At 54.8% G+C, this 27,229-nt stretch overlaps 1 protein-coding gene across 1 annotated transcript; it reads left to right on the top strand.

The window, feature by feature from the left end:
* The first annotated feature begins 1,237 nt into the window (after positions 1 to 1,237).
* Positions 1,238 to 27,226, top strand: DRAXIN (dorsal inhibitory axon guidance protein). The gene is made up of 7 exons (XM_074377421.1): positions 1,238 to 1,348; positions 13,393 to 13,838; positions 16,179 to 16,369; positions 17,594 to 17,705; positions 18,116 to 18,205; positions 19,700 to 19,789; positions 23,281 to 27,226. The coding sequence occupies exons 2-7, from the start codon at positions 13,403 to 13,405 to the stop codon at positions 23,391 to 23,393; spliced, it is 1,032 nt and encodes a 343-aa protein (XP_074233522.1). The 5' UTR covers positions 1,238 to 1,348; positions 13,393 to 13,402; the 3' UTR covers positions 23,394 to 27,226.
* Positions 27,227 to 27,229: the final 3 nt, after the last annotated feature.

Raw genomic sequence — 27,229 nt, 5'->3', positions numbered from 1 at the left:
CATCAGAAGAGGAGCCCAGGCATCTAGCCTGACTGCAGAGAGGAGCTCTTAAACCTCTGAGCCATAATTTGCCACACTCTGGAGAATAGAAAGCAGCTGAAATGGAAGCCACTGGGCCAGGTCTGGGCACCAGGCAAGACTGCCGCTTTCAGCTCGCCTCGCCTCACCCTACAGCTCTTTGATCTCTGCAGGGCTGGTGGCCCCACTGACTCCGCCATGAGTTATGGGGGCCGTGGGACCCATAACACAGCATTCCGGGACTCCCAGGGTCGGCAGGATGCGGCACCCTGCGCGGTGATGGATGAGCCGGCCTAGGCGCTGGCTTTGTCCAGGCTGGGCCGGATTAGGAAGCATCAGATCGACTTTGGACGGGGCGGGGCGAGAGGCGAACTGTGTGTAAGTGCGTGTGCGTGTGCGTGTCGTGTGTGTGTGTGTTGGGTAGGAACTGCCTTTCTCCCTTCCCTCCTAGGGTATGTGAGTGGGAAGGGGACACTAGTGCGGCCGCCAGCGCTTGCGAGTCTCACTTGGTAGTGCATTGAAGCCCCCCTGTATCCCCACATCGAAGAGCTACTCCTCCCAGAACCCCGCCCCCGACTCCGCGCACTTTCCGAGGCTACAAAGGCCCTGCGGTGTCCCGTTCCGCCTCCCTAGCACCAGGCAATTCTTCCGTCCCATTTGACAGCCAAGGCGGAATAATCCTTTTGGGGAACGGCCGGCCCCTGCCCAGCGAGACGCGGCCGCAGCTGAGCGTTCAGCTCCGTCCATTGTTGGGGTCCGCCAGGGACCCCCTGCCGCGGCCTTTTGTAGTCGGCTCCCGGCGGGGCTGCTCCAAAAGCGCCACCGCTGACCGCGCCCCGCCCGTCCCACGCGTCCCGGGCCGCGCAGAGGCGGCTCTTACGCACCGGGAGGAGTGGGCCAGCCTCTCCCGGTGCCCGCACGGCCGCCCGGCTGCGCCCGCCTTTGTCTACCTTCTTTGTCTGCCCCGCGCCCTCGCGGCGGCGGCGGCTAGGCCTCTGGGGAGCGGGCCTGGAACGCCGAGCGCAGCTGGAGAGGGCGCGCCGGCCGCGAGCGCGCGGGGCCCGACCCGGCCCGGGACTGCCCCTCGGCTGCGGGCAGCCGCGCCCGTTCCCCGCCGCCCCTCCCCCGTCCCCTCCCCGCGCTCCCGCCCCCTTCCCTCCCGCCCGCCCCCTCCCCCTTCCCTTCAGCCCCGCTCAGTCTGGGCACATCCTTCTGCCGCCCTCGCACCTCTCCACGCAGTCCCAGCTTCGCGGCTCGGCCCTTGACTGCGCTCGGCTCCCACAGGCGCTCGGCCCCGTGCCCCTCGGCCCCCGCCCCGCCGGCTGGACAGGTAAGGCATGGCCTTGGCCCGCCCCTGGCCCCGCCCTCCCGCCTCACCTGGCTGCGCGCCTGGACAAAGGTGGGCTACCTGGCGCGCTCAGGGGCGGGGCGCGCTGGGGACCGAGGCTAGTGGTGAGGATGCTGCTTTCTTTCCTGCCCTCCCGGCTCTCGGACCCGCCTGTTTGTGGGTCCGCCGCCCCCGCTCCTTGCCGCGTCTCCCCTCGGCTCCTGGCCTCTTCGATCGCCCACCTTCCGCCGGACGCTCACTTTCCCACGTTCTGACACTGTCTCGCGCGTGCCCTCGCCGCCCTCTCCTGGACGCAGCCCTCTCCCACTCTCCCTCTCAGCACTAGCTTTCTTCCTCTGGGACCCAATCTCTTTGTCTCTCTGTCTCTGAGTCTCCGGGTGGCCTCCTAAGCAGGGGACCCCAGTCCGTCACCGTTTGAAGACGCTTCGAAGACTCCCTGAGCCCCGGGCAGAGCTGGCAGGAGTGCCCTCTGCTTCTTTCGAGGCTGCCCGGGGGACTGGGGTGTGTTGCAGGGAGAGGGAGATTCTGGGTGTGCCCCGCTCCAGCACTGCCAGTGGCCCCGCGCCCACCCCTCCCGGCCCGGGCCAGTACCGCGCCCTAGCAACCCCGACGGCGCTGGAGTCGCTCTTCTGGCCCCGACTCGGGCGCTCTCCCTCCCCACTGCAGGCTTTTCTCCAGCCGCGCACCTGGGTCTCAGCCGCCTGCGGGAACCGAGGTTTGAGACGTGAGGCCTCTTGGGTTTCCCGCCAAGTCTTCTTGCCTTCCTCCACTGGGTGCTCCTTCGGCCCTCGCCTATCGTCTGGTCTCTCTTGCCCAGTGCACTCGTCCACGCTCCCCACCTCCCAGCCTGGTGGCATGCAAGACGTACCCAGTACTAGTTCAGTACCAAGCCTCTGGGGTCAGGCAGGCAGAGGCTTTGGGAGTGAACTTGGACAAAGGAACACACTTCTCTGAGCCTCAGTGTCCCCTTCATAAAACGGGGATAATAGCACCTACCTATAGGGATGCGTGTGGAAACAGTGAAAAAAGCATGTTGGATGCCAGCATGGCACACCCGGCAGCCATAGGGGATTCTACAGTCCCTGGGTGGAGTGGGGTTGGGGACGCCACAGAAAGGGAGAAATGGGTCAAAAATTCAAGGCTTGGAGATACTGCTGAGAAAGCTGATTGCGGCCCCTCCCATATCACAGTCACCTCCCCCTACACACACTTACAGGCACTCTTCTCTCTTTCTCTCCCTCCTCCTCTCTGCTTGTCCTAAAATTGGAGCTTAAAAAAGTCAGGGTGAAAAGGGTCTTTGCCTTCGAAATGAGATCAATGTGGCTGGTCGATGTTGCCAACAGCTGGTCGCTGGTCACGAGGCAGCCCTGTGACTCTTTCCCAGTTCTGAACCTCTGTCTTGCACCCATTTCTTTTTTTAATGGCTCTAGCTCACGAGCCATTTCCTCTTCTCTGGGTGGGGGGGATTGTCATTCTGGGCCCTGCACCTGCTGTGTGGTCACCCAAATCCTCAGACCATCATCTGTCATCATCAAGACAAGTGACACACCACCCCAGGAGTCTGGCAGTGATGTGGGCTTAGTGGAGTAATGAGGGCAGCATCATCTTCTCCCAGCTGGCAAGTTCTGGGCTCCCCTGGCTAAATTTTGTCTATTTGGGGGGGGGGGTTTAGTTTTTGTTTTTTCAGTCACAGCCAGGGCTGGCAACTAGAGCCTTTTTCTTTAGAGAAGCAAGAATAGGACTGGGGACACACACTCACACACTCACACACTCACACATACACACACACACCCATCCAGACTCCTCCTCCCCATCCTGCCTGCTGCCTTCTCTGCTTTCCTCCTCACCATTTAATCCACTGCCCTCCCCATCCCTAAACCCCTCAATGGCTCCCTGTTGCCACTAAATTAACTACTCTGCCCACCTCCCACCACACCCTCACTTGCATTTTGGGTTTCAGCCGTTTCAAAAGGCTGCTCATCTCCAAGCCCTGACTTCCTCCCAGCTTTTGCTAGGGCTTTTCCTTCCATCTGAAATGTCTCCCCTACCTTGTGTTCAGTCAAAGCCTGCCCATCCTTGCAGGCCAAGGTCAGATGGTCCCCTCTGTGGGAAGCTCTCCTGCCCCCTCCCTTGCCTCCCTGCCTCTTGTGGTCTGCACTTCCCTGGGCGAGGCTGAGTCTTGTTCCACTTGCGGTCCCAGTGCCTGAGACACGGCAGGTGCTCTGTCCATACTTGTTCTAGGGGTTGGGATCCTTGCAAAGGGACAGGAATGAACTGAAAACTGCAAGCCACAAGTTATTGCTAGGTTCCACTGGGTCCTGCTGGTTAGAGCTGGCCCTAAAGAAAAGGACCATAGCTGGGGAGGTTGGAAGGGGAGCAAGCCTCCTGGAAAACCCCTGTGGTACTGGGGGCTCTGCATGCCTCCGGAAGATGGGGATAATTTCCATGCCTGATGATAGTAGAGGAACCAGACTAAACAGGGAGGCTACTGCCCACGTTCCGCAGACTAGCTTAGCAGCTCCGTGACCCGGATGGAGGAGCCTTCACTTGTCTCAGCCAGAAACGTGGCAGAGCAGAGATTCTGCGTCCTGGCCTCCCTGACTCCACAGCCTGGGAAGGGCAGGAGCTGGGCATGTTCCTGGATGGGGGGTGGGATTGGGTGGTCAGACAAACATCCCTACTCTGGCTCATTCAGGTGAGATCTGCCTCTCTTGCTCTTCCAAGCCCTCTACTGGCCCTACCCCAGCCCTTCCTCTGAAGTGGGCCACTCTGGCCCATGGAGCACAGGCCTCCCTAGAAGGACATGGGACAGTGGCTGAACCTTTGCCACAAGAGGCCCTGCCCCTCCGCACCAGGTCCCAGCTTTGGCAGCCCCCCCCCCCACATCACAACACCATGGCCTGGCATTGACCATCTATGTGGTCCACAGCCCTGGATGGGTGTGGGGGTACAAGTGACAAGGTCCCTGCTAGATACCCGAGCAGTTGGGATGAAGTAATTGCAGGACCTTAAGTCTTTAGGGATCCCCTCTGTGCCAGGCTGGGTTAGGGCCCCCAGCATGTGTCATCCCTGAAAGTCAAGGCATCGGTACTGGCATTAGTTACTGAGTGTAGTATGAGGAGTGGTCAGAGATCCTGCCTTTGGAGTCATATGGCCAAGGGTTCAGATCCCAGCCCCACCACTCACTCTACTGTGTAAACTTGGGCAAATCCCTCAAATCTTTGTCCCGATGTTGAGCCAATGTTACAATTATTATTACATAAAATACATTGTCCACTTCAAAGGGCTAAATTAGATAATACATAGAAAGCTCTGGGCTTAGAATAGTCCATGCCTGTAAGTGATACCCAAATAAACATTTATTTTTCAGATGTGGGATTGAAGCCCAGAGAGGTTAATTGACTTGCCCAGGGTCACACAGCTAGCTGGAGCCAGGATTCACATCCAGGCTTGTCTGACTCCAGGTGTCTCTCCACTCCCCACTGGCCTCTGCCAGAACTGACAGCAGGCATTTTGTCAATTGATGATTAAGCAATGGGTCCAACCAAACAGCAAGTGGTGTCAAATTGTCTGGGAACCAAGATAAGGAACACTGAGGAATAGGGGGCCCAGGAGGAGGGCTCAGGGGAGGAAGAGGAGAGTGAGGAGGACCTGTAATGCAGCAGGAGGTAGGGCTTTACCCCCACAAAACACAACACTCTTACACAGGTTTTTGGAGGTGTGAGGCCTTGAGAGGGTGGGAATTCCCGAGGCTGCTGTTGGAAATAATAAAAGCAGATGGGGCTGTCCCTGTGGGGAAGCCAAACCTCATTTGCCAAGACAATGGTTCCCTCCAGGCTGGCCTGGGCCTGTGCTGACCCGCCCCACGGAAGCCATCGATCACCCCACCGAGGACGGAGGACACGGCCACCTGCGCCTGCCCGCCTGCACACACGGGCACAGATGCACAAGTGCTTCCTGGAACTCACCCTGCCCCCACGCCCACTCTTTCCCCTCCCATAATAGCAGCTACTGCTGTTTATTGCGCCCCTCCCAGGGTACCACTCACTTTGTTTACCTGTACCTTCCCTCATTCTCACAACCACCAGCATTTTGCAGGAGAGGGAACTAAGGCTCAGAGAGGTTAAGTGACTCACCCAAGGTCACACAGCTCTTTCCACTCTACTCTTTCATGGCTCAGCTTCATGGATTTGGGCTGACATCTGTTTGTTTGAATCAGTAATAATAACATCTGTGCCTCAGTCTTTCACTAGGCCTGTGGCCTTCCTGCCAGGTCAGAGTGGGGACACCTGGAGGACAAGGATTATGCTTGGCTCCCTCCAGCAAAGAGTATGTTTTTCCCATGTTCTGGGAACTTCCAATACTAGAGCTATGTCTCTCCTATCAGACTGGGAAATCTCTAAGGGCAGCAGCTGGGTCTCCCCCGTTAGAATGGAGGCTTCCCGGGGCAGGAGCTGCTTTTCTTGCTCAGACTGAGAGCTTCCTGGGGCAGGAGCTGTGTCTCATCTAAGAGTCCTCCAAGGCCAAACCTAGATCTCCCCTGATACAGTGGGACCTCCCCAGGGCCAGGGCTATTGTCCCCAGTTGGATTGGCAATTTCCAGAAGCAAGGACCAGCTCTTCAGACTGGAGCAAGTCCCATTGCACGGCATCCAGGTCCTGCCAGAGAGGTTCAGCAAGTCCTGACCCCCTGGTGTCACTCTCCCCAGCAGTCTCCACTGCCAAGAAGCAGCTGGTGCTCCACAGGTCAAGAGGCAGAGTTCTCTGTGTGAGACCAGGTTGGCACAAAGGCCCATGGAGGGGTAGGTGGGGCTCTGGCTGTGCTGAAACCTAGGGGAGCTGAGAGGTTCCTTCCTATTGGACAGGTGGCACTTTGGGGATGCAGAGCCTTGGGGAGACAGAGTGATGGGTAGGGATTGGCTCAGGACTATCAAGCCAGCCAGCACCCCACCGAGCACCCCCCAGGGCAGCTGTTTCAAGTCTCACCCACCCTACCAGTGAGCTCGTCTTCGCCCGCCTTCCATCCCACCTACACTGAGTTCCTTCCACCCCCAGAAACCTCCCCTCCCCTAGCCACGCAGGAGTACTGATTCCCTAAACAGTCAAATCTCATGACAGGCTAATAATCTCATTTCACAGACAGGGAAATTATGCCTCATGAAGCCTGTGCTGGTGGGAGGGGCTAGAGGGACAAATTCTAGTCCCAAATTGCCTGGGGAAGAGCCCAGGATTTAGGGTCCATCTCCCCCTCCCCGACTCTCACCTGGGATATAACCATTTTGATTGAACAAGCATAGCTACCCATTTTTCCACCCTGGGGGAGTCAACTTCTCCTAAAAAAGACAGGAATCTGCTCCTAGGTGTAAGATTCCCCAACTGGAGCTCCAGGTTTGTGGAGCTGACTGCAGGGTGGCCCCAGTGTTTTAAGGGCTGAAGGGGGAACCTGGGGATGGTCACCTCTATTGTCCAATTCCAGCCATGCCAGGAAGTGTCCAACGGAGGGTTGAGGAGGTGCCAGAGGGAAGAGTCAGGCAGGTCAGTTCCAAGTTAGAGCATTCCTGAAATCTTCATGGAAGCATGGAAACAAAATCAGAGATGATTCCTTTGTCTAACAAAATTTGTCCTAAGCACAACTGAGTCAGGGTTCTGGGCATACAAATGCTGCCTCCTGGGCTCCCAGGATGGAGAGCTTTTTATTTTTTTTTAATATTTTTTAACTTTTAGGGGGTCATTAAGTTTATTTATTTATTTATTTTTAATGAAGGTGCTGGGGATTGAACCCAGGACCTCATGCATGCTAAGCACGCGCTCTACCACTGAGCTATACCTTGCCCACTGGGGTGAGCTTTTGGTGTACTGAGGTGGTCTTCTCTTGTCTGCTGTATGGGCTGCAGAAATGTCCACTGAAGAGTTTTAAGCTGGAACACCAGTGACCCGATTCGTTCTTCGGACGACAGATCAGAGAACGTCTTGGTGATAGGCAGGGACCCAGGCAGGCAGCAGCATGAGAGGCTGTTGGGTTACCTGAAACATGGCGGGAACTGGCAAGAGTTCTGTGATGAGGGGACACCCCCACGGAGGCCAGCCTGGCCTGAGGCTGCTGCTCTGAAGGACAGAATTCAGCCCTTAGTGTCCAGGGTCCCCAAAGGGGAAGTGGTGAGATCACGTACAGACCACGAAATCCCAGACCCTGTGAGCTGAGAGGGTGCATCACCTGGGCTCAGGAGCACAGGCTCCCAGATGGCCCCAGCAGAAGGCTGTGCCTCTCAAGGGAACATGATCACCTTGGAGATGTTTCTTGTCTCTCAGGGGTAGAGGTCCTTTCCAGTCCGCGTTTAGCAGAAGGCGGCTGCCTTCAAGTTTCTTGTGAGCTAAACAGGTTAGGGTGTTTCCATGCAGAGGGTTATTTCAAGACCTGAGCTGTGGCCAGGGGAGTGGCAGGAATCAGGACCCCTCCCTATCCAGCTCCCCGTCCCCCAGTACCATGCACCCCTTTCTGAAGAGCCCTTGAAAGATGGAAGGGCCCCAGGCATCCCAGAGACCCCTGCGCTGGTCTTGCAGTGCCCACCCAGCAGCTCGGTGGGTTGGGATCTCGCCTGTGCCTGAGGGTCGGTCACAGGTAGAGAGGCGGACAGAGCAAGGCAGGGCTCCTCCAAAAGCGAGTGAGAAGGCAGGCAGGCCCAGGAACCAGCTATCATCACATATTGTTCTGTCTTGTTTTGCCTTTTAACACTCACCCACATGTCCTCTGAATTCATGCTGCCTCGGTACCTGGCCGTGGTCCCTGGGGGCTTTCTCCTGATCCTAGAGGGTGTTATACGTCATCCCTCCCTACAGGGGGCTGTCAGTTGGACAGACAGACAGATGGAGGAGTCTTGTCACCGTGGATCATAAATTCCCAGGCTCCATTGGCAGACAGAGCCCTTGAGACCACCCACGGTAACCCAATGATCCAGTGGTCTCAGTGGTCCTCTTCCCCTACATGCCCCGATCCCTCACCAATTTTTCTGAGCAGTACAAATCATTTCCCATGAAGTCTTATTCATAATCCCAATATATAAAAACCGACAAAAGCAGCGTTTTATGAGCAGCGTAGCACCCCCCACCACCACCATCAATAATCTCTTCCCCAAATCAAAATTTTCCCCATCTCCTGCAGCAGATACAACTTCAAACCCTACTTGCTTATCAGACTGTCTTCAGCCTCTCCTCCATGGAGATGCCGTGTGACCACTGCTCTGCCCGCAGTTTACAGTATTGCCTATTTGCAAGTAAATCAGTGAGAAAAAAGCTATGCTCAGTGTTATGAAAGAGTGTAATGCATATTGGTTGTATGTCTCGATATGAGACTGAGCCTCTCACAGACTTTGTTCATTCATGTCCAGAAAATCCTGGAGCAAGTAAATAAATAGATGCAAATGCGAGGTGCAAATAGTTCTTTTAAACTGCTCGCCTTGCATCCCTCGAACACTTTTCAGTGATCTAGGAGAAGCCCAAGTTATGGGGAGGCTGCACTCATATTAAAATTAGGTAGAGAACGCATTTGAGAGTGTCTGTTGTCATTATTCTAGTTTTAAAAATGTTTTTTAAAAAGTGAGGTTAGACAACCCCTGAAGTATCTCTACCAAATACAGTCGCTCAAAACTGTCACTTTCACACACAAGGAGGAGACCCAGGGTCAGAGAACGGGGGTGATGGTCAAGCTCTCCCAGTGGCTCACAGCCTGGACTGAGCATCACAGTCCCTCCGTTCCATCAGAGCATCCTGATACCCCTGGCCCGGGATTCCCATCAGACCCCCCTCAGCCAGCCCTGCTCCCACCTCCCACTCCCCTCCCTCCCTCCTTCTCCAGCCGCCAGCCCATCAAGCAGCAGGTGAGCGGACCAGCAAAGCAGGAATTCAGGCCCTACAGCTGTCCTGGGATGCCTAGTGGTGGCCAAGCTCCACAGTTGTCTGCCAGGCAGGTGGACAGGAGCCCCCCTAGTCTCCTGGCTCCCAAATGCAAGGCTGTTGCAGGAGGAGGGGGCTCAGGAATCAAAGCAGGCTCCAGGCTCCATTCACTGCCTTCCTTTGCATGTGACCCTGATTCCCTGCAGGCTTCTGGAAGGAGACGGCTCCTGCAGCTCAGCCCTGCACAGTACGGGGACAGGATTAGGGCATGAAGCAAGCTTCTTTCCCCTCTATCAGTTTCCTCTTCCCTGCTGCCAGTGCCTGGTCCCCCCTCCTGGGCCCTGACTGTACTCACAGCCATGGCAGAAGATTACGTGGGGAAGGCGGGTGCCCCCCGCCCCGATAGGGTTCAAGGACTGTCCGCATGCCCTGGGTGCAGAGAGAACCCAGGCCCTGAGGTGGTTCTTTGCCACTCACCAGTGTCACCTTGGATTTGTGGCTTACCCTTCCAGAGCCTCGGTTCCCTCATTTAAAAAATACGGAGAACAACCTGACCCATGCAGGGCAATTGAGACGATGCGATAAGAAATGGACAGAATAAGCTTGTAAGAGCCTGGACTTCACACTCAGGGAGTGGCAGCCCCTAATATTACAATTGCTTTAGTTTAGTTTGGTTTTTAGTGAGTCACTATTAGATCTAGGCTGTAGGTGGTCCTTATGTCCCGTGACGGTTGTTGTCCAGGGTGACTTCAGGCTGTTGAATGTCCCCAGTCTGAGGGGGATCAGACCCAGGCCCAGAAGAGTAGGCTTTGTGAGCCAGCCACAGGAGAAGCTGACAGGGAGGGCAGGGAGGTGGGGCACCTGCTGCCCCTTTTCTCTTGGATGCTTGGTGCTTTGCCAGGCAGCCTCCAACTGGCTTCCAGAGTGACAGAAATGGATGGGAGCCCTCATGGCTGTGGCTCCTTGGCACGACTTCTGTAACAGCCCATGTTTCCTGAGTGGCTCTTTGCCAGGCTGGCATCTTGGCTGCTGGGCTGTGCCAGGATTCAAGTACAAATCCTGTGGGCTTGGAGAGAGGGCTCTGTGCAGTCTTCAGGGCAAAGAGATGTCAGGGTCCCCAGCCCTCACTCCAGCTCTCTCTCTCCCTCTGTCTTTCTCTCTCTTTCCCTCTGTCTTTCTCTCTCTCTCCCTCTCTCTCTCTCTCATACACACACACACACACACACACACACACACACACACACCCTGGGAATTTATTTGTGATCGTCTGCTCAGGTGTCAGTTCAATTGTACTCAGTCCACTTCTATTCTGATCCATAGTTATCAGTGCCTATTATTTGCAGGGTCCTGTAGATATTATAGGAACAGAGGGGAAAGTGGGACAGATCTTCTTGGCTAGCTGGGGACTTTAAAAGAAAAAGCTGATTGCCCCCGCAGGAAATGAGCTGGACAAAGCTGTGAGGGAGCTCCGAGGGGGGAGCGCATCTAATTAGGGGACTAAAGAAGGCTTTCTGGCGGACAGCGTATTTGGGATGAGTCCCAGAGGCTGGGCAGAATTTGGGCAGAGAGGGATGGGGTGGAGAGAAGAGGTTGTTCCAGGCAGAAAGAACAGCCTCAGAGAGAACGTAAAGACAAGAAAGATGGGGTGTCTTTGAGGCCCAGGGAACAGTCTCTGTTGGCCATGAAGGGGAGGAAATAGAAGTCAGGGCTGCAAAGTTAGGTTGGGGCCATATTATACAAGATCTTGAGTGCCAAAGCGGGGAGTCTATGGTTATACGGGAAGGCGGCAGGGAGCCATGGACAGTTGTGAGCATGATCAGAGTAATCTGGCAGCAGTATGGACTGGGTCTGGGGGCAGCATGGTGCAGATAAGGTCTGGGGAGACAGATGGCTCCACGAGGGGTGCTTCAGCCTGCATACTGAAATCCCCCCTTCCCTGACCCAGGCTGGCTGCATACATGACTTACGGGGTGCGAAGGGAGGAAGGGAAAAAAGATGGCGCTGAAGTTGGGGTTCCTGGGCACAATTAACAGACCCATGGCCACTGGCAAGGGCTTGGCAATAGGACTTCAGTGAGAAAGACAGATGGCAGATAAGGGTGGGGTCATGATGCTGGAGAGGGGCTAGGGTTGGGAAGCTGGGCTTCATCTCTTGGCTCTGCAGGGGAAGAGCTGTCCTCTGAGTCGAGTGCCCAGGCTGGTCACCGAGCTCAGAGACGGGCTCTGAGTCATTGGCTGGCCTCATGTGTGTCCACGGGACAACAAGCTGCCCATAGACACCGTGGGTCTGCCCACCCCCTCTTCTGCCAAGCTTCATCTGGTCTCCTGCCTGCACTTTTTGGGCGTCCTGCCAAACTTCTCTCTACCCCAAGATGGAGGGATTCCATTCACTGGCCAACATCCCAAAGGTTCCCTGTTGATGGGGGCGCTCTGTGGGCTTCTCCCAGGCCACAGATGTGATGTCCCCACAGGACAGACGGGCAGGGCTGGATCGGAGACAACATCCAACATAGATTCAGCCATTCTCCATCGCAGGGAAGGGAGGGCGGAGTGTGGCAAATGCAGCCTGGCATCTGCCTCAGGCTTGGAAATAGGATTGGAGGGGTCCCCGGGAGCAGAACAATCTTGATGGACAGGTCTCTCCAATGGGCCCCTCCTCCCACCTGGCTGCCGAGCACCAGCCTCTAGGGCCCTCATTACGGAAAGGCTTGGGGGTGAGGCTGGTGGGGCAGAGCCCAGGGCAGTGGAGGCCAGGGTCCTGGGCCTCCTGGGGGACCAGGACACAGCAGGCCAGGAGGAAGGAAGAGTAGGATAACAGGTGGCCGGTGACCAGGTGAGGGAGGTGACCAGGCAGGGAGGAACCGTTTCCCTCCCTCTCTGAGTGGGTCAGCCTGCCCTCCCTGCCCATTTCAAGCGCCCCTCATTCAGGGTTCGCTAAAAGTGGACCTGGGGTGGGATGGCCAGTTGTGGGGGCTACGAGAACTGTGGGGGCTAGCGGGGGAGATGCCAGCAGTCACCACTGGCCCATCAACCTCCCCTCGGCCCTGGGCAATTACATGGACACAAATCACAAGGAAACGGTTGTGTAAGCACCTTTTAAAGCCTAATGGGATACACAGGAGGCCCGGGGAGGCCATAAAAATTCAATCAGCCTGGCTAACTAACCTTGTGCCCAACTTGTCTGGATGCCGTGGGGCTGGTGCAGGGGCGAGGGCAGTGGGGGAGGGGGTTCCAGGGAGTGGGATACCCCCTACCCCCAGCCACCAGTCTCCAGAGCCTTACCTCCAAGTTCCTTTGGAACATCCCAGGGTCTGCTTCTTCCTCCCGGGAGAGCAGTGAGGTCCCCTAAGGAGGCTCCACTTCCTGTACAGCAGGGGGCGCTGTCCCCCCAGGAGGTCAGCGGTGCTCACCCCACCCTGCGGGGTCAGAGCCAAGGCTCCAAAGTCCCCCCGCACCCCAGCAGGGACAGTGCTGTGTCAAAACCCGCCTGGAGCTTGGAGGAGAAGAAACGGCAAGGGCTGAGCTGTCCCGGGACAGCACGCAGGGGTTCAGAGCATAGGCAGAGCAGTTACATAAATGTCACTTACTCGGTGTGACTTAACCTCTTGGAGCCTTCATTTCCGCGTCAGAAAATAATAGGAGCCACTTCAGAGAGGTGCTGAAATGGCTAAGTGATATAAATTCACACAAGGCGCCGAACAAGATTCCTGCACGTGCTCCAACGCCATTGTTAGATTGAATTTAGGCTGTGAGTCAAGTCTCTGGGACTACAGGCCTATTCCTGAGCTTGGAGACACTCAGCTCATTCCAGGGATCTTGGCCACAGGCAGAGGTCCGTGCAGGGAAAGGAATTCTAGACTAACCTGGAACCTGGGCGCTGCTCAGACATTTAACCCAGGGGTTCGCAGCCTCGGCACTGCGGTCTTTCGGGGGCAGTGTTCCCTGATGTGGGGGACAGTCCTGTGCAACCAAAAATATCTCTAGATGTTGCCAAATGTCCCCTGGGGGTTAAAGTCCCCTCCATCCCTGTTGAGAAACAATGGGCTATAATAGTATGAGGGAGGGGGTTGGGGAGTGGGGATGAGGAGGGCTGCAGAGCTGCACCTGCCCCCCAACATTAGTGCTACTTTTCTTGCAGGGAAGGGCCCATGGCTGGGCCCGCCACGTGCGTTGCCCCCATGCTGTTCTTCACCCTCCTGCTGCTCCTGGACCTGAGTCTGGCAGATTCCCTGGGACTTGGAAGCCCTGCTCAGAACCTCCCTGAGAATCACATCGACCTCCCAGGCCCAGCACTGTGGATGCCTCAGGCCAGCCACCACCGCCGCCGGGGCCTGGGCAAGAAGGAGCGGGGCCGGGCCTGGGATGGGGCAGTGGTCACCGCCACCAGGCAGGCCTCCAGGCTGCCAGGGGCAGGGGTGCTGCTGCCTGGACAGAGTCCTGCAGGCCTGCTGCAGGACAAGAATCTGCTGCTGGGGCTAACACTGCCCTACCCTGAGGAGGAGAACCGGTCTCCAGGGTCAGAAAGGGTGAAGAAACGCGGCAGGGAGCACAAGAGACGCAAGGAGAGGCTGAAACTGCACAGAGGTAGCTGGAGATCTGCGAGCGGGTGGGGCCCAGCAGTGAAAGGGAGGGAGGCTTGGAGGTGGGGGGCCAGAAGGAGAGGTCTCAGACCCAAATGGCCAAGGGGACTTCTGGGCCAGAACAGGGAGGCTAGGAGAGAAGTGTCAATGGCATGAGGTCCCTGGGAGGACATCCAGAGACCCCCAAAATGGGCAGGTAGTGAACACCCAGAGGAAGGGAGGGGGTCTCACTAAAGTCAGAGGGGTCTGGTAAGGAGGCTGGGAAAGGCCTAGGGGTGGAGCATGGGGGGAGGAGAAGAATATGTGGCAATAGAAACTCAGTCTTATCAATTGATCATCCCCCTAAATCAGGAAGTTCTACCTCGTGTCTGACCTAAATCCATCCTACTGTAAGTCCTGAGTTGAGATGAAACAATTCAGTGCCCTGCAAGCATATCACTTCAACAACTCTAAAGCATAAAGCAGAGGCTGAGAACTTAGACTCTGAAGCCAGATCTGCCCGAGTTCAGATCTGGGCTCTACCATTTACTGCTCTGGGATGAGTCGCCTTTCTCTGTCTTGGTTTCTCCCTCTGCAAAATGAGGGCCATGGCCCCTTCTACCCTCAGTGTAGCTTCAGAAACGGCTTGATTTCTCGAGGACTTAGAACGGTGCCTGGCCCTTGTCAGGGGCAGTGGGCAGTGGTTGTTACCGGTTAATTCTCAGCTCTCTCTTGATGCTGAATCAGTACACAGCTGACCCAAGGAGAAGTGTCACGTCTTTATCTCTCCTGCCTCTGCCTTGTTCGTTTTATGAGGTGTCCCCCTAAGTCCTCTTGCCTTCCTTTAAGTTTCCTCCACATTCCCAAATCCCCAGTGAGCAGAGCCATCCACTGTCCCCAGCCTCCTCCTCCCTTTGCCCATTTAGTCCAGAGACAAATGTGTCCCAGCAGCCCCACCTAGCCAGCTCCTCCCCAGTCTCACCTGGCCCTGAGCCCGTGCAGGCCACATTGGCTTCCAGGTCTCTTCGTGTGACAAGACTGCCTCTAGGGGCAGGCCCAGTGCCACAGGCAAGGATGGGATGGGGGCGAGGGTTCTGTGGGAGGTGGGTGACGGAGCCTCAGACCCCCTTCTCCTGCAAGGGCTGGGGCTTGCTTCCCTGCCAGGCCTACCGAGACCACCCTCCACCCCCAAGTGGACAGAACAAGTGCTGGCATCCTTGATGACAAGAAGAGGGCACACGTGGGGACTGAGCCCAGCCCGGGTCCAGCCCCAGCTCTAGGGGACCAGTGGGGCCCTCCTTCAAGAGTGGGTGAGGGGAGGAGGGGACAGAGGAGGTCCGGAGGCCAGGCCCAGCCCCACTGATCAGCTGTGAGGCCTCAGGATCATGGAAGCTCAGTTTTCTTGTGTGCAACATGAATGGAGCAGATTCAGTGGTCCTCATGTCCCCTTTCGACTCTCTGGGACTCATTTCTGGAGGGTGGGGTGGACCCAAATGACCCAGCCAACCTTCAAGTCAGATCTTGTCTGAGAAAAGGAGTCAAGGATGAGCGTGGGCCCTCAAGTTTTTTTCAAAGGCCACTGGTTCGTGGCCACCCCCCAACCCTGCACTCTCCCCCTCACACTCATCCTACCCCATGCCCATGTGTCTCGGAAGGCAGCCTCAGTAGTTAAGAGTACTGACTTTGTATCAGGGGGACCTGGGTTTGAATTCAGACTTTGATACTCACTAGCTGTGTGCCCTTAGGCAAGTCGCCTAACCTCTCTGTGCTTCAGTGTCCTTTCCTGTAGATGAGGCTGAAAGAGTACCTACCTCCTAGAGCTCCTGCAGAGGTTAGATGAAATAATGTTTGTAAAGCCGGGACCCTGCATACGACATGGACCCGGCACACAGCATGTGCTTAATAAACAGGGCCGTTATCACCACACAGGAAGCTCTCACCTCCCAGCCATCTCGGAGACCTCTCCCCACCTGCAGTGCCTCTCAGCCTCGTCAAATTGCTCCCCTACTCAAACTTCATCTCCTCCAGGAAGCCTTCCATGGTTAATCACACTAGTTTCCATTTCTTGCACTTACACCCCTGGCTGCACCCAGCCAACCCAGACTTGGACTTGCTGGAATGTTGCTTTTGAGCCATCTCCCCAGCAACACTGCAAATTCATCCAAGACATTCCCCCTACTCCTGCTCCCAGTCTCCTGTTTCCACCTCCCCAGGAAGGTGGGCAGCAGGGATACTGGCCAAGCAAATAGCTTGTCACATGGTTCCTGCCTCCCCCTTGTTCGCAGCAGGAAATGTGGGTTCTGCTGTGGGCTGATACGGGGTGGCAAGCAGATCAAGTCCCTGTGTTTCCTGCTCCTTGTCTCAGGCCGAGCCTTGGTCAGAGGTCCCAGCTCCCTGATGAAGAAGGTGGAGGTCTCAGAAGACCAGGCACCAGATGCCACGATGGAGGAATCCTCCACCAGCCTGGCCCCCACCATACTCTACTTAACCACCTTTGAGGCGGCACCTGCCACAGAAGAGTCCCTGATCCTGCCTGTCACTTCCCTGTGGCCCCAGGTAAGGAGCCTCGGAGCTGGAAAAGTCCTTGCGACCATGTCATGCTAACCCCTCTTAGTACATTTAGGGAGACTGAGGCACAGGGGCAGGAAGGAGTTGGTCCAGGCCACAGGGACTGGATGGAAGCCAGGTCTCCTGATGCTCATCCAGCCCAGCTCCAGCCAGTGCACACTGTTCAAAGAGGGCTGCCACTGTCCAGGCAGTGGTCCTGGGGGCTCACTCTAGGGGGAGCCAAGGAAGCAAGTGTGGGCTCAGCACACTGGTCTCTCCATCTAGAAAAGTAAGGCTCTTGGGGAAGTACTTTATGCATACCGAAAAGCGTAGAGAATAATAATTTTTACAACCCTGTCCCCAGAGTCCAGAATTAACAAGCTTTAGTTAACACTTTGACCCATCTGCTTCAGACCTTTAAAAAAGGATACACAGAGAGGGAGCAAGCAAGCAAAAGTGGCAAATACACCAACCGTTGGTGAGTCGAGATGGAGAGTGTATAGTCTTGTAATTAACACAAGGTGCACCACTGCACCTCTCCCGTGGCTTTGAAATTCATTTCAAAATAAACTCATTAAAAATGATCAATAAAATACATGTGTAGAAGAAATAAAACTCTTTTTAGCAGTAGATCTTTCTTATTTTCTTTCTGGGTCTTGCATCTCCCTGAGAGACTCATAAAACAATGGGGCATCTCCGAGGAATCCATGGGGATCCATGCTGTCTCAGCCCCCTAAAGCCCAGCTGTTGAGAACCTGGCTCTAGAAAGTGCTGTTATTGTCCATGTCCTACTGTGCGCAGATCCAGCCCCGAGACCACTGGCTGGGGCTGCAAGCAGAACTGACCCCTGGCCGTGGCCGAAACAGTGCCACCGAGTGCTGATGACTTCTGCAGGGGTGAGAAGGGGCAGGGGGGCGAACAGCTGGGCTTCTCCTGAGCAGGCGTGACTGCCTTCCCAGCCCCTCCCTTAGAAGGCCCAGTAGATCGTTCTCCAGGCTGCATCATCAGCTGCCTGTAGACACCATCCTGCATGGGGGTCTGTGCTCTGTCAGCAGACTGCCCATGTAGCCCTAGCAGCAGTCTCCGTGTTCCCAGGCTGGATTCTGGGCTGTCCAGCACAGGACGAGCTGGCCTCTGAGAAGCCCCTCCTTCGTCCTCTGGCCCCTGAGCCCCACATTCCTTCTTCCACCTGTTGGGAACTTCAGGCTCCCTCCTCTCCACCCGCCTCTGCAGGCTCAGCCCAGGCCTGACGGGGAGGTGATGCCCACACTGGACATGGCCTTGTTCGACTGGACCGATTACGAAGACTTAAAACCCAAGGTCTGGCCCTCTACGAAGAAGAAAGGTATGTCTACCCTCCCTGCCACCCCTGTGCCGGGCTCCCTCCCCTCCCCCACCATCCGCTGGTGAGCCCAGCCCGACCTGACCTACAGATGTCTGCAGTGGGGTGGGAGGCATGGAGCCTAGAATGGGAAGGACACCCAAAATGGAAATGCTGCTCTCAAGTGCCCATCTCACGCCAAATGTTTCCACGTAGCAATTCATTTTGCCCTGGGGAAGGAAAAAAAAATTAGATCAGCACTGCTGTTGATCCCACTTTAGAGAAGAGAATACTGAGGCACAGAGAGGTTGTCGTATCTCATCCAAGCCACACTGCGGGAACGGCGGTGTGAACACTCTGACATTGGCATCCTGTGCGTAACCCCTCTGCTCTGCTGAGCCTCAGCCTCTGACGACAGATCCTGTTGTCCCCAGAGAAACACCGGGGTAAACTCTCCAGTGATGGTAACGAAACATCACCAGCTGAAGGGGAGCCCTGCGACCATCACCAAGACTGCCTGCCAGGTACCAAACCAGTATCATGTTTGAGGCACTAGGCTGGGAACCTGGAGGGGGAGGGGGTGGAGGCAGGTGCTCTCAGATAGGTGAGCAGCATCCTTTAGGGACAGGAAATAATAACCACATTGCTGAGAGCCGCTGTCGTATTTCATTCTACCTAATCCTCACAACAACCTGAAGAACGAGACCCTGTCATCCCCAATTTTCAGGCAAGGAAACTGAGCCTCAGAGAGGCTGAGTGTTTCGGCCAAGGTCACACAGCTAGGAATTGGCTCAAACCTGAGTCTGCCTGGTTCCCTCCTAACGTCTGGTCCAGCTTAATTCTATCCTTGTGCCATCACAACTCTGCTGGGCTTCTGGGAATGCTTCGATGATATCCTGACCTGTTCAGCAGCTCAGCCCGCCAAGACAGTCTGTAAACGGGGGCCTGGTGTTTTGACTGATGGCCTAAACGCTGGCCCTTGATGGGTCAGTTGGGACCTCTGGGAAGCCATTGCTGAGGCGGAGTTAGAAGTTGCAGGGTGTTTCAGAGCGGAGGTGGCTGGGGTGGGGGTGGGTAAGGCCCCTGAAGGATAAAAGTGGGAGGAAGCAGGAATGGACAGGAGACCTGTGATGCCATCTCGGCCAGGTGGACAGGGAGCTCCAGGACAAAGATTACCTGTTAGAAGAGGCCCACACTGGGCAGAAATAGCCAGGCCCTGGCACCCCCACCGAGCCAGTCACTGCCTGCGCTGTTCTGCTCAGGAACAGAGTGACAGTCGGCCCAGGTGTTTCCTGCAGGTGTTAACAGCAGGAGGCTAGCAGCTAACTGCTCTCCCGGCCAATGGATGGCAAATGCTTTCTGGAGGGGGTGGGGGGTGATCCGAGTGGCACAGCTCCATGGTGATTGTTAATTCAGTGTCCAGAATATTCTACAAAAGAGCAACCGAACCAGCCATGTGGCATCGTATAAGCCAGACCACCAGCTCCAACAGGCTGCCCTCCTTTCTAAACCATTGTTTTCACCCTGAGCAGAAACAAAAGGCTCAAGTTTGGGTCAACTGTAGAGTGGCTCCAAGAACTGGCTCCATGGGGGCCGAGGCGGGGCCTCGAGCCTGTCTCCCAGGGGATTCCATTTTCCCAGCTGTCAAAAGAGGACGTTAGTCAGTGATCCCTGAGGCCCCTCCCAGCTCCAAGCTGGCTCCATACCTGGCAGCCCCCAGCTGTTCCATCCACTCTCCCAGGAGGGGATCCCACAGCGCCTTCGCTCCTCCCAGGATCAATCAACTACCCTTCTGGGGCAGCTGGGGTCTCTGCCGCCTGTCTCTGGGGGGGGGGGGGGTCTCGTCCTTTACATCCATCGATGGTTCAGCTTGGGAGCCTTTCGCACCAGATGGCCCACCCTGCCAGGGACAGCCCCGCCACGGAGATGATGGATCTTCTGTCCAGTGGGAGTGTGTGCAGGGCGGCAGGGAGGGTCCGCACAGCATGGTTGACCGCGTGTGCTTGCCTTGTGGGCAGGGACCTGCTGCGACCTTCGGGAGCATCTCTGCACGCCCCACAACCGAGGCCTGAACAACAAATGCTTCGATGACTGCATGTGTGTGGAAGGTGAGCCCGACACTGGGGGCCCCCTCGATGCCTGCTGAGAACCCCACAACCTCCCTTCCTCCTGGAAGATGGGTGGGAAGAGAAGAGAAGGGAAGACCGAGCAGGAAAGCTTTGCTCGGTGCCTTCCCAGTCTGTGAACTCAGTTAGTCTCGATTCCTGGCATCGTTGCTCAGATTTGCTTTCCTCACCTCTTGAAACCCAAGCTGGCGTGATCTCCCAAGATCTGGAGGCAGCAGAAGGGAGGAGAAAGGAGTGTATTAAAATTTTGAGATCAAACTTGAGAAGGCGGTGCTTTCAAACCAGAATTCTATCCCAGGGAAGGCATTCCAAGTATGGTAACACGGGGTGGGGGTGGATTTTCCAGCACCATCCCAGGGAAGGATGCACATGCCCAGCTCTCTCTTTAACTCCTCCAAGCTCCCACCTGGAGCGGTACATGCCCTGCTGCCCAGGTGTGCCCAGGTGTGCCGGGCTCTGTGCTAAGCACTTTACCCGTTATCTCCTTAATCCTCACAACCATCCCGGGAAGGGGGCTACTATTATCCCCACTTTACATGAGAGCAAACTGAGGCACAGAAAGATTAAGTGACTTGCCCAAATCTACACAACTAGAAAAGTGGGGGCATAGTTTAAATTTTGTATTCTGAAACTTTTCCAACACATATTAACATAGTCAGAATAGTATAACGGGGGATTTCCCATCACCCACCTTCAATAATTATCACTCACAGCCCATCTGTGCTGTCTGCCCCACCCCCATCCAGTTCCCCCGTTCCAATACGATTTTGAAGCGACTCTTGGGAGTTTACAGATATTTCATCTATGACTATTTCAATATATATTTCTAAGAGAAAAGCACTCTTTTAAAAACAAAATACCAAAAATGCACAATTGCTTACTGTCATCCCACGTCCAGTGTTGACATCTCATGAGTGAGGGAGTTTGGTCTCAGCTCCTCTATGGACCATCCTGAGACACATGCCCTATTTTTGCTCATAGCCTCAAAAACTATCTGCTGTGAAAGCAATAAAGCTGCTTAGGTCCGATTATTCATGCATCCTCTCAATCAAGAAATACTCATTGAGTGCCTCCTCTGTGTCGGGTTCTGTTCAGGACACTGGGGACTCAGCAGCAAAGAGAACCAGCGGGTTCTGCACTCATGGATTCCATTCTAGGGAGATGATCAGACCATAAGCAAATAACTAGATGCCTTTAGAAACTAGTAAGGCCTGTAAAGAAAACAATCCAGGCTGGTCTGATGAGGAGTCTGGGAGTTGTGTTAGGGAGGATGGACAGGAGCAGACAGCAGAACCAGACACCTGAAGATGGGGGCGGAGGGAGGGAGAGAGAGTCCCGGGTAAGTGCAAAGCCAAGGACCTCGGGCAGGAACGAGGCTGGCATGTTTGAGTGAGCCTGGCACACCATGGCCAATGGGGAAAGTGGCACAAGGGGACGTGGGAGAAGCTGGTGGGGGAATATCACCCCAGCACCTTATTGGCCTTATTTGATTTGTAATTGGAAGATGTCAGCAGGTTTTAAGCAGGGGAATGACCTGGTCTGATTTAGGAGTATAAAATCTCACACTGGCTGCAGGACTGTGCAGGGCAAGAGTGGAGACATGGGGGAACAGCTGGGAGGTAAGGGGATGGAGGCAGGCAGGGTCGGGGGAGCAGGGAGATGCTGGAAAGCTGCCTTCTGTTACCTGTGTGCAGGGATGGGGGCCCATTTTGCAGAGAAGGAGACTGAGGGGCAGAGTGGGCTGGAGGCCACTCCAGTCCAGGGAGCCCAGAATAGTGCCAGGTCCTCAGAGTTCAGCTTGCCTAGGTGAGGGGGACATGGCCCTACTGAGCTGCACATGCCCCATTGGGTGCTCAGTGTGCGGCCCCTCTGCCCAGGAAGCCATCCTTCCTTCCTCCCCTGGGCCTTAGGTGGGAAGGCACAGCTTTCTAGGCGTCCAAAAAATATGTGTGCATCCAAAACCCCATCTGCTCATTTCCTCTGACCCCTGTTACCCTGGTTGGTCCCACCACAACTCTTACTACCTCCCTGGAGACTCAGGCTCCAGAAAAAAAAAATTTAGAGTGGAAATAACAGTACATTAAAGATGGTCCAGGAAGACATTGTCACCAAGATGCCACACCAGAGGGATCTAGGTGATGCCAAGAACCCTCGTGAGGACCAGGAGTCCTGAGGACTTCTGAGAAATCCTGAAATGCTGAACATGGGTACCAGGGCTGAAGTCCAGCACTCAAGGCCAGCCTGGGTTCTGGAAGGTTCAGGATGGGCTCCTGTGGCTACCGATTACTCCTGCTCATGGCCCCCTGTTCCCGCCCAAGTGTCACTTGTGCGGCCACAGGTCTGAAAGCCCAGTAACCCAGGTGTAAATTCTAGACCCCAAACATGAACTTCACAGCAATTCCTTTATTCTCTTGACAGTGACATAAGAGGATCTTAAAGTAGTGATGTCCTCTCTCCCTGTGGTCACTCCTAAACTGAAATGTAGGGATTGCTTAGAAAACAGTGAAATCTCTCCCCCAATTCCTACCGCCCATCAGAAGGATGTGGCCTTAAATAAAAAATATGTCTACCCATGTATGTCAGGAGATGCCTGTGGCCAGATAGAGCCACAGCCAGGGAACCCTCCCTGGGTCAGGAGGGCCACGCCTACTTTAATTAAGGTGGTCAGGGAGGGACCCTTTGAGACCTGAGGGCTGTAAAGGAGCCAGCCATGCAAAGAGTTTCAGGAAGGGGTTTCTGGCTGTGAGAGCAGCAAGTGCAAAGGCCCTGAGGCCAAAAATGGCTGAAAAAAAGCAAAAAGACTGGGTATGGCTGGAGTTAGAGAGTGAGGAGGAGTATGGGGGTGGAAAGAAGACAGGAGGCAGGTCCAGGTCCCAGAGGGTCTTGTAAGTCAGGGTAGGACACTTAGGTTTCCTTTGGAGTACAGTGGGGAGCCATGAGAGGTTTTACAGGGGAGGGCAGAATCTGCATCTCTTTTAGAAAGGTTTTTTATAGACTATTTTTCAGAACAGTTTTAGGTGTATAGAAAGATTGTGCAGAAAATACAGAGTTCTCATATGCACCCACACACACACACTTTCTCCTATTATTATCTTACATCAGTGTGGTAACACTTTTTACAATTGACCCAATATTGATACATCATTATTAACTAAAGCCCATAATTTACATTAGGGTTCACTCTTTGTCTATGGATTTTAACAAATGCATAGACATGTAGCCACCATAATAGTATCACACAGAATAGTTTCATGGCCCTAAATATCCCCTGTACTCCATCTGTTCACTCTTGGCTTCTTCCTCTGATGATTCTCTTTTTTAAGCCCACTCAGGCTGCTGTGGAGGGATGGGTTGGTTGTAGGGCTGAATAAAGAAATGGGTGGTGGTCGTGGAAGGATGCAGGGGGTCCCAGAGGGTTGGGGAGAGGGGACTGACTGGTCGCACCCCTGACCCGCTTGCCTCTCTTCGCTCAGGGCTGCGTTGCTACGCCAAATTCCACCGGAACCGCAGGGTCACGCGGAGGAAAGGGCGCTGCGTGGAGCCCGAAACGGCCAATGGCGACCAGGGATCCTTCATCAACGTCTAGCGGCCGGCGCGCGGCGCCTCCCCAAGCCTGGAGGCTGAACGCGGGAGGCTTCGTGAAGCCGGGCGATTTGTTTATAAGTAGCGGTGGCAGATCAAACGGAGGACCAGATGACTGAGGCTGCAGGCTCAGGCCCAGGACACTCAGCCCCGGGAAGAGAGCCCTGGGCGATCTGCCCCCAGCCCAGGAGCCGAGCAGCAGTACACCTGCAGCCACCACCTGGCCGATGGGAGACCCACGCCGCCTGCGCATCTCGTTGTCCGGGTTCTCCGCGATGGCAATGTCGAGAGTGCCCTCTACTGTCCGACCGTAGCACTGCAACGGCTTCAAGTTAAAAAAGAAAGCGGGTTTTGAGCTGGAAAGAATGGAAACTCCCTGAGACAGGGAACCCAAGGGCAGGAGATGAATATGCAACGCTTCCTATGTACCAGGCACTGTACTAAACGCGGGGCATACGTTATCTCATTTATTACGTGACCTTTTAAAGAAGGCATGGTTACCATTTTACAGGGGAGGAAACAGAGGTAGGGTTATCCGACTTGTCCAGGCTCCCAGATCAATGCTCCTCCAACCTTCACCTGTGTAAGAATCCCCTGGGGATCTGGTTAAAATGCAGATTTCAATTCAGTAGATTCTGCATTTCTAACAAGCTTCGGGGCATGTGGATGCTGGTGGACCAGGAACCCCACTGAGAGCACCAGATCCTAGGGAGTAAAGGGTGGAGCTGGCATCTGAACCTGGACCTGTCGAGCTCCAAGGCCCACGTCCTTGCTGCTCCACAACTAAGGACTTATTCCAGGTTCTCCATGGCTTTCGGTGAGACATGTTCCCTCGTAGTTCCTTTTGCTGTGGTGAAGGCTGGACTGACTGTTATCTTCCTTCCCTGCACAAAGTGTATCATTTTAAAAACAAAATGTGCATTAAGCACTTGCTTGCTTGTAAGGCATGATCTGGGCAGACTGGCCCCTGCCGCTGGGAGCTGTTGGAAAGAAATGATAATGATCTTCCCTGTTTCTATGGCTCTGCTCGCCCAGTCTTGGGACGTGCACTTTGGAGTTGCCCGACAGTTGCCATTCCAGGGGTTCTTTGGCTTTTGTAGTTCATGTCCTTTGAGAATCTAATGCAAGCATGGACTCAAAAAATACACACGTTGCCCATGCACACCCACTTTTCATACATCTTGTGGTTCCCAGGCCTCCCAGAGACCATCCCAGGACCCCCAGCCTACCCTTCTGCAGCAGAAGAGTTGGAGTACCTCTGAGGCTAACTGTCTGACGCTAACTGCCCCCCATACACAGGCCAGACCCATGATGCACCCCCAGAACATCTCCCAGCAGATCCAGCTCTAGGGGCCACCTCAGGAAAGCCACTGACCTCCCCCAACCTCGCATCTCACTCCTGGTCCCCCCTCAGGTCCAGGGCATCCCAGGCTGCAAGGCTTCACCATCTAGATTCCTCCCTGGCCTGGATACTTGTCAGAGGGACCACACCCACGGGGTGCCAGGGCTGTTTACTCCATTGGGAAAATCAGTTGGGGTCAAGGGTCTGGCACCAAGGAAAGCAGGCAGATGGAGGAGAAACCAAATACACCGGCTCTTTTCTCCCTACTCAAGTTCAATAGGCATGGGAATCTTGATGTGGGGGGACTGAAAGAGATCAAAGGCGGCTCTTTGGAAATCAGATCCGCCGGCAGTTTTGTCCTTTTGAGACCAGACAAGGCTCATGCTGTGTGCCTCACATGGCGTGGCTGATTCAAGATCGTGATAGAACCTGGGAGGGGGTGGCTGCAAGCAGAGAACCCACTATTGCTTTTGTCTGGGGGGCAGCGGTAAGACGGCCCTGGGCCATCAGCCATGGAAAACACAGAAGGTCAGGGCAAAACTGAAAATCTCCACAAAACGAGCATGGCCTACCGGGGGGGTTCCAGGGCTAGAAACTCACGGCCTCTCTCTTTGCTTTTAGCATTTGCAAGGATGGGATGGGTGGGCTCCAGGGTTAGGCATCCCAAAGTCCCATCCATGTTTAACAAAACTCTCTGCCAGGAATTTCTTCCTTATGTCTATCTTAAATTTCTTTTGCTGTGGTACAGAAGCCCATTTCCTCTCATCCAGGGTTGGACAAACTTTTTCTCTCAAGGGCCAGATAAATACTTTAGGTTGTGTTCCAATGACACTATTTATGGACACACATTTGACTTTTATATATTCATTTGTCACAGACGATTATTCTTTTGATTTTCTAAAACGCATTTTAAAATGTAAAAACCGCTCTTAACCAGCAGACTACGCGAAAACAGGCAGCGAGTTGGATTTGGCCCACAGGCCGTGGTTGGCAGACCGCTCCTCTAATCTGCTGGTCTCACCCTCAGCTGCACATTAGAATAATGGGGGGAACTTTCAAAGGTACCGCTACCCGGACCCACCTGCGAAGATTCGGGTTTAACTGGTTTGGGTGGTGTCTGGGCTTCATGCATTTACAAAACATCCAGGTGACACTACTGTGCCCTGGGCCTGAGACCCCACTCTCATCCTCCCGACTCTGGGAATACAGCTGTTGACAACTGGCTGCTCCACCTCTCACCACCTTGGTGCCCTCAGGAAATTTAATTAAGGGCTCTGTGCCTTGGTTTCTCTATCTGTAAAATGGGGATAATAACGCTTCTTTCATAGGGATGTTGTGAGATGTAAATGCAAAATCTTTGTCACATGCTTAGAACAGTGCCCGGCACATAATAAGCCCTCTGTTAGCGTATTAATTTTCTAGGATGATTTTAGTAGGTGTTCTGTTCTTTGACAGTGATTCATCACATACTCAAAGATCATTTCAAAGTCACTGCCCAGTGTCCTTCCCCAAAGCGTGTCCCCTGGAACACTGGGGCCGTGAGATGCTCCATTAGAGAAGAGGGGATGGGGTTCTGTGGTCAAGAAGGTTTGGAAAGCCACTCTGGACTCAGTCCTAGGCAGTGTGCACAGATTCCGGCCACCGAGGTAGAGCTGGAGGTCTCGGTGGCTTTACAGTAACAAGATTATGAGCTTCTAAAAATATGCCTGGGGAGTCAGCTGAGCAGGAGGCTAAGTGGAAAGCCATAGCTGTTGGGAGAGTTGCCCGTGCTCCCTGCATTCCTCCTGCAGGAGTCTCCAGGCCATTCCCCAGAGATACCCACCGTTCCCATGGTGCTGCCTTTCCGTGATTTGTCTGGTGATGCTGAGGGTGGCTCCCGAGCCTGCTGGGAATAAGTAAAGGGTCAGAGGACATGAGAGCCACGCTGCATGGGACAGTGACAGCTTCGCCTGCCCCTTGAGGAGTGATCGAGCTACAAGTCACCTCCCAAATCCAGGACCTCTTCCACCACTGAGAGGCTGCAGGTGGAGCCTAACTTCAAGCTGTATTCAGCACATCCAATAAAATCTGATGTCAAGATGGTGAACATCAACTCCCTGGCGTGGGATTCACTTTGCAGCTGGAGAGACAGTGAGCATGCATGTAACCCATGAGGAACATGTTTATAAAACAACAGAACAGCAGGGGAAAACGGGTGCTGAAAGAGACGGTGGGAGGGGCCCCAAAAGCAAACCATTTAGGGTCCTTGTTGGGGGTTTCATGGGGTTGAAAGGGCACCAAGACCTCCTGGTGACCTTCGCTCCCATGGGAGACAGGAGTACGTGGGCTCGGGAGGGGGCGGCAGGACTTGGCAATCTGCAGAACAGGGGCTTCCACTGTAGGGAGAATATTTTCTGAATCCTAAATCAGGACAGTGGTCTGATAGAGGATCGGCAGCCTCTTCTGGATGCAAGAGACTTTCTAGTCCCTCCTTACTCACTGTGTGGTCCAGGACCAGC

The sequence above is a fragment of the Camelus bactrianus genome, chromosome 13 (assembly GCF_048773025.1).
Source record: "Camelus bactrianus isolate YW-2024 breed Bactrian camel chromosome 13, ASM4877302v1, whole genome shotgun sequence".
NCBI lineage: Eukaryota > Metazoa > Chordata > Mammalia > Artiodactyla > Camelidae > Camelus > Camelus bactrianus.
Note: the sequence above shows the minus strand (reverse complement) of the source record. Positions and strands in the feature narration are given on the sequence as shown.

Coding starts and splice junctions, on each gene's coding strand:
- DRAXIN (XM_074377421.1), top strand. CDS start 13,403: ATGGCTGGGCCCGCCACGTGCGTTGCCCCCATGCTGTTCTTCACCCTC. Junction 13,839..16,178: donor GAGGCTGAAACTGCACAGAG/GTAGCTGGAGAT, acceptor TCCTTGTCTCAG/GCCGAGCCTTGGTCAGAGGT. Junction 16,370..17,593: donor TCACTTCCCTGTGGCCCCAG/GTAAGGAGCCTC, acceptor CCGCCTCTGCAG/GCTCAGCCCAGGCCTGACGG.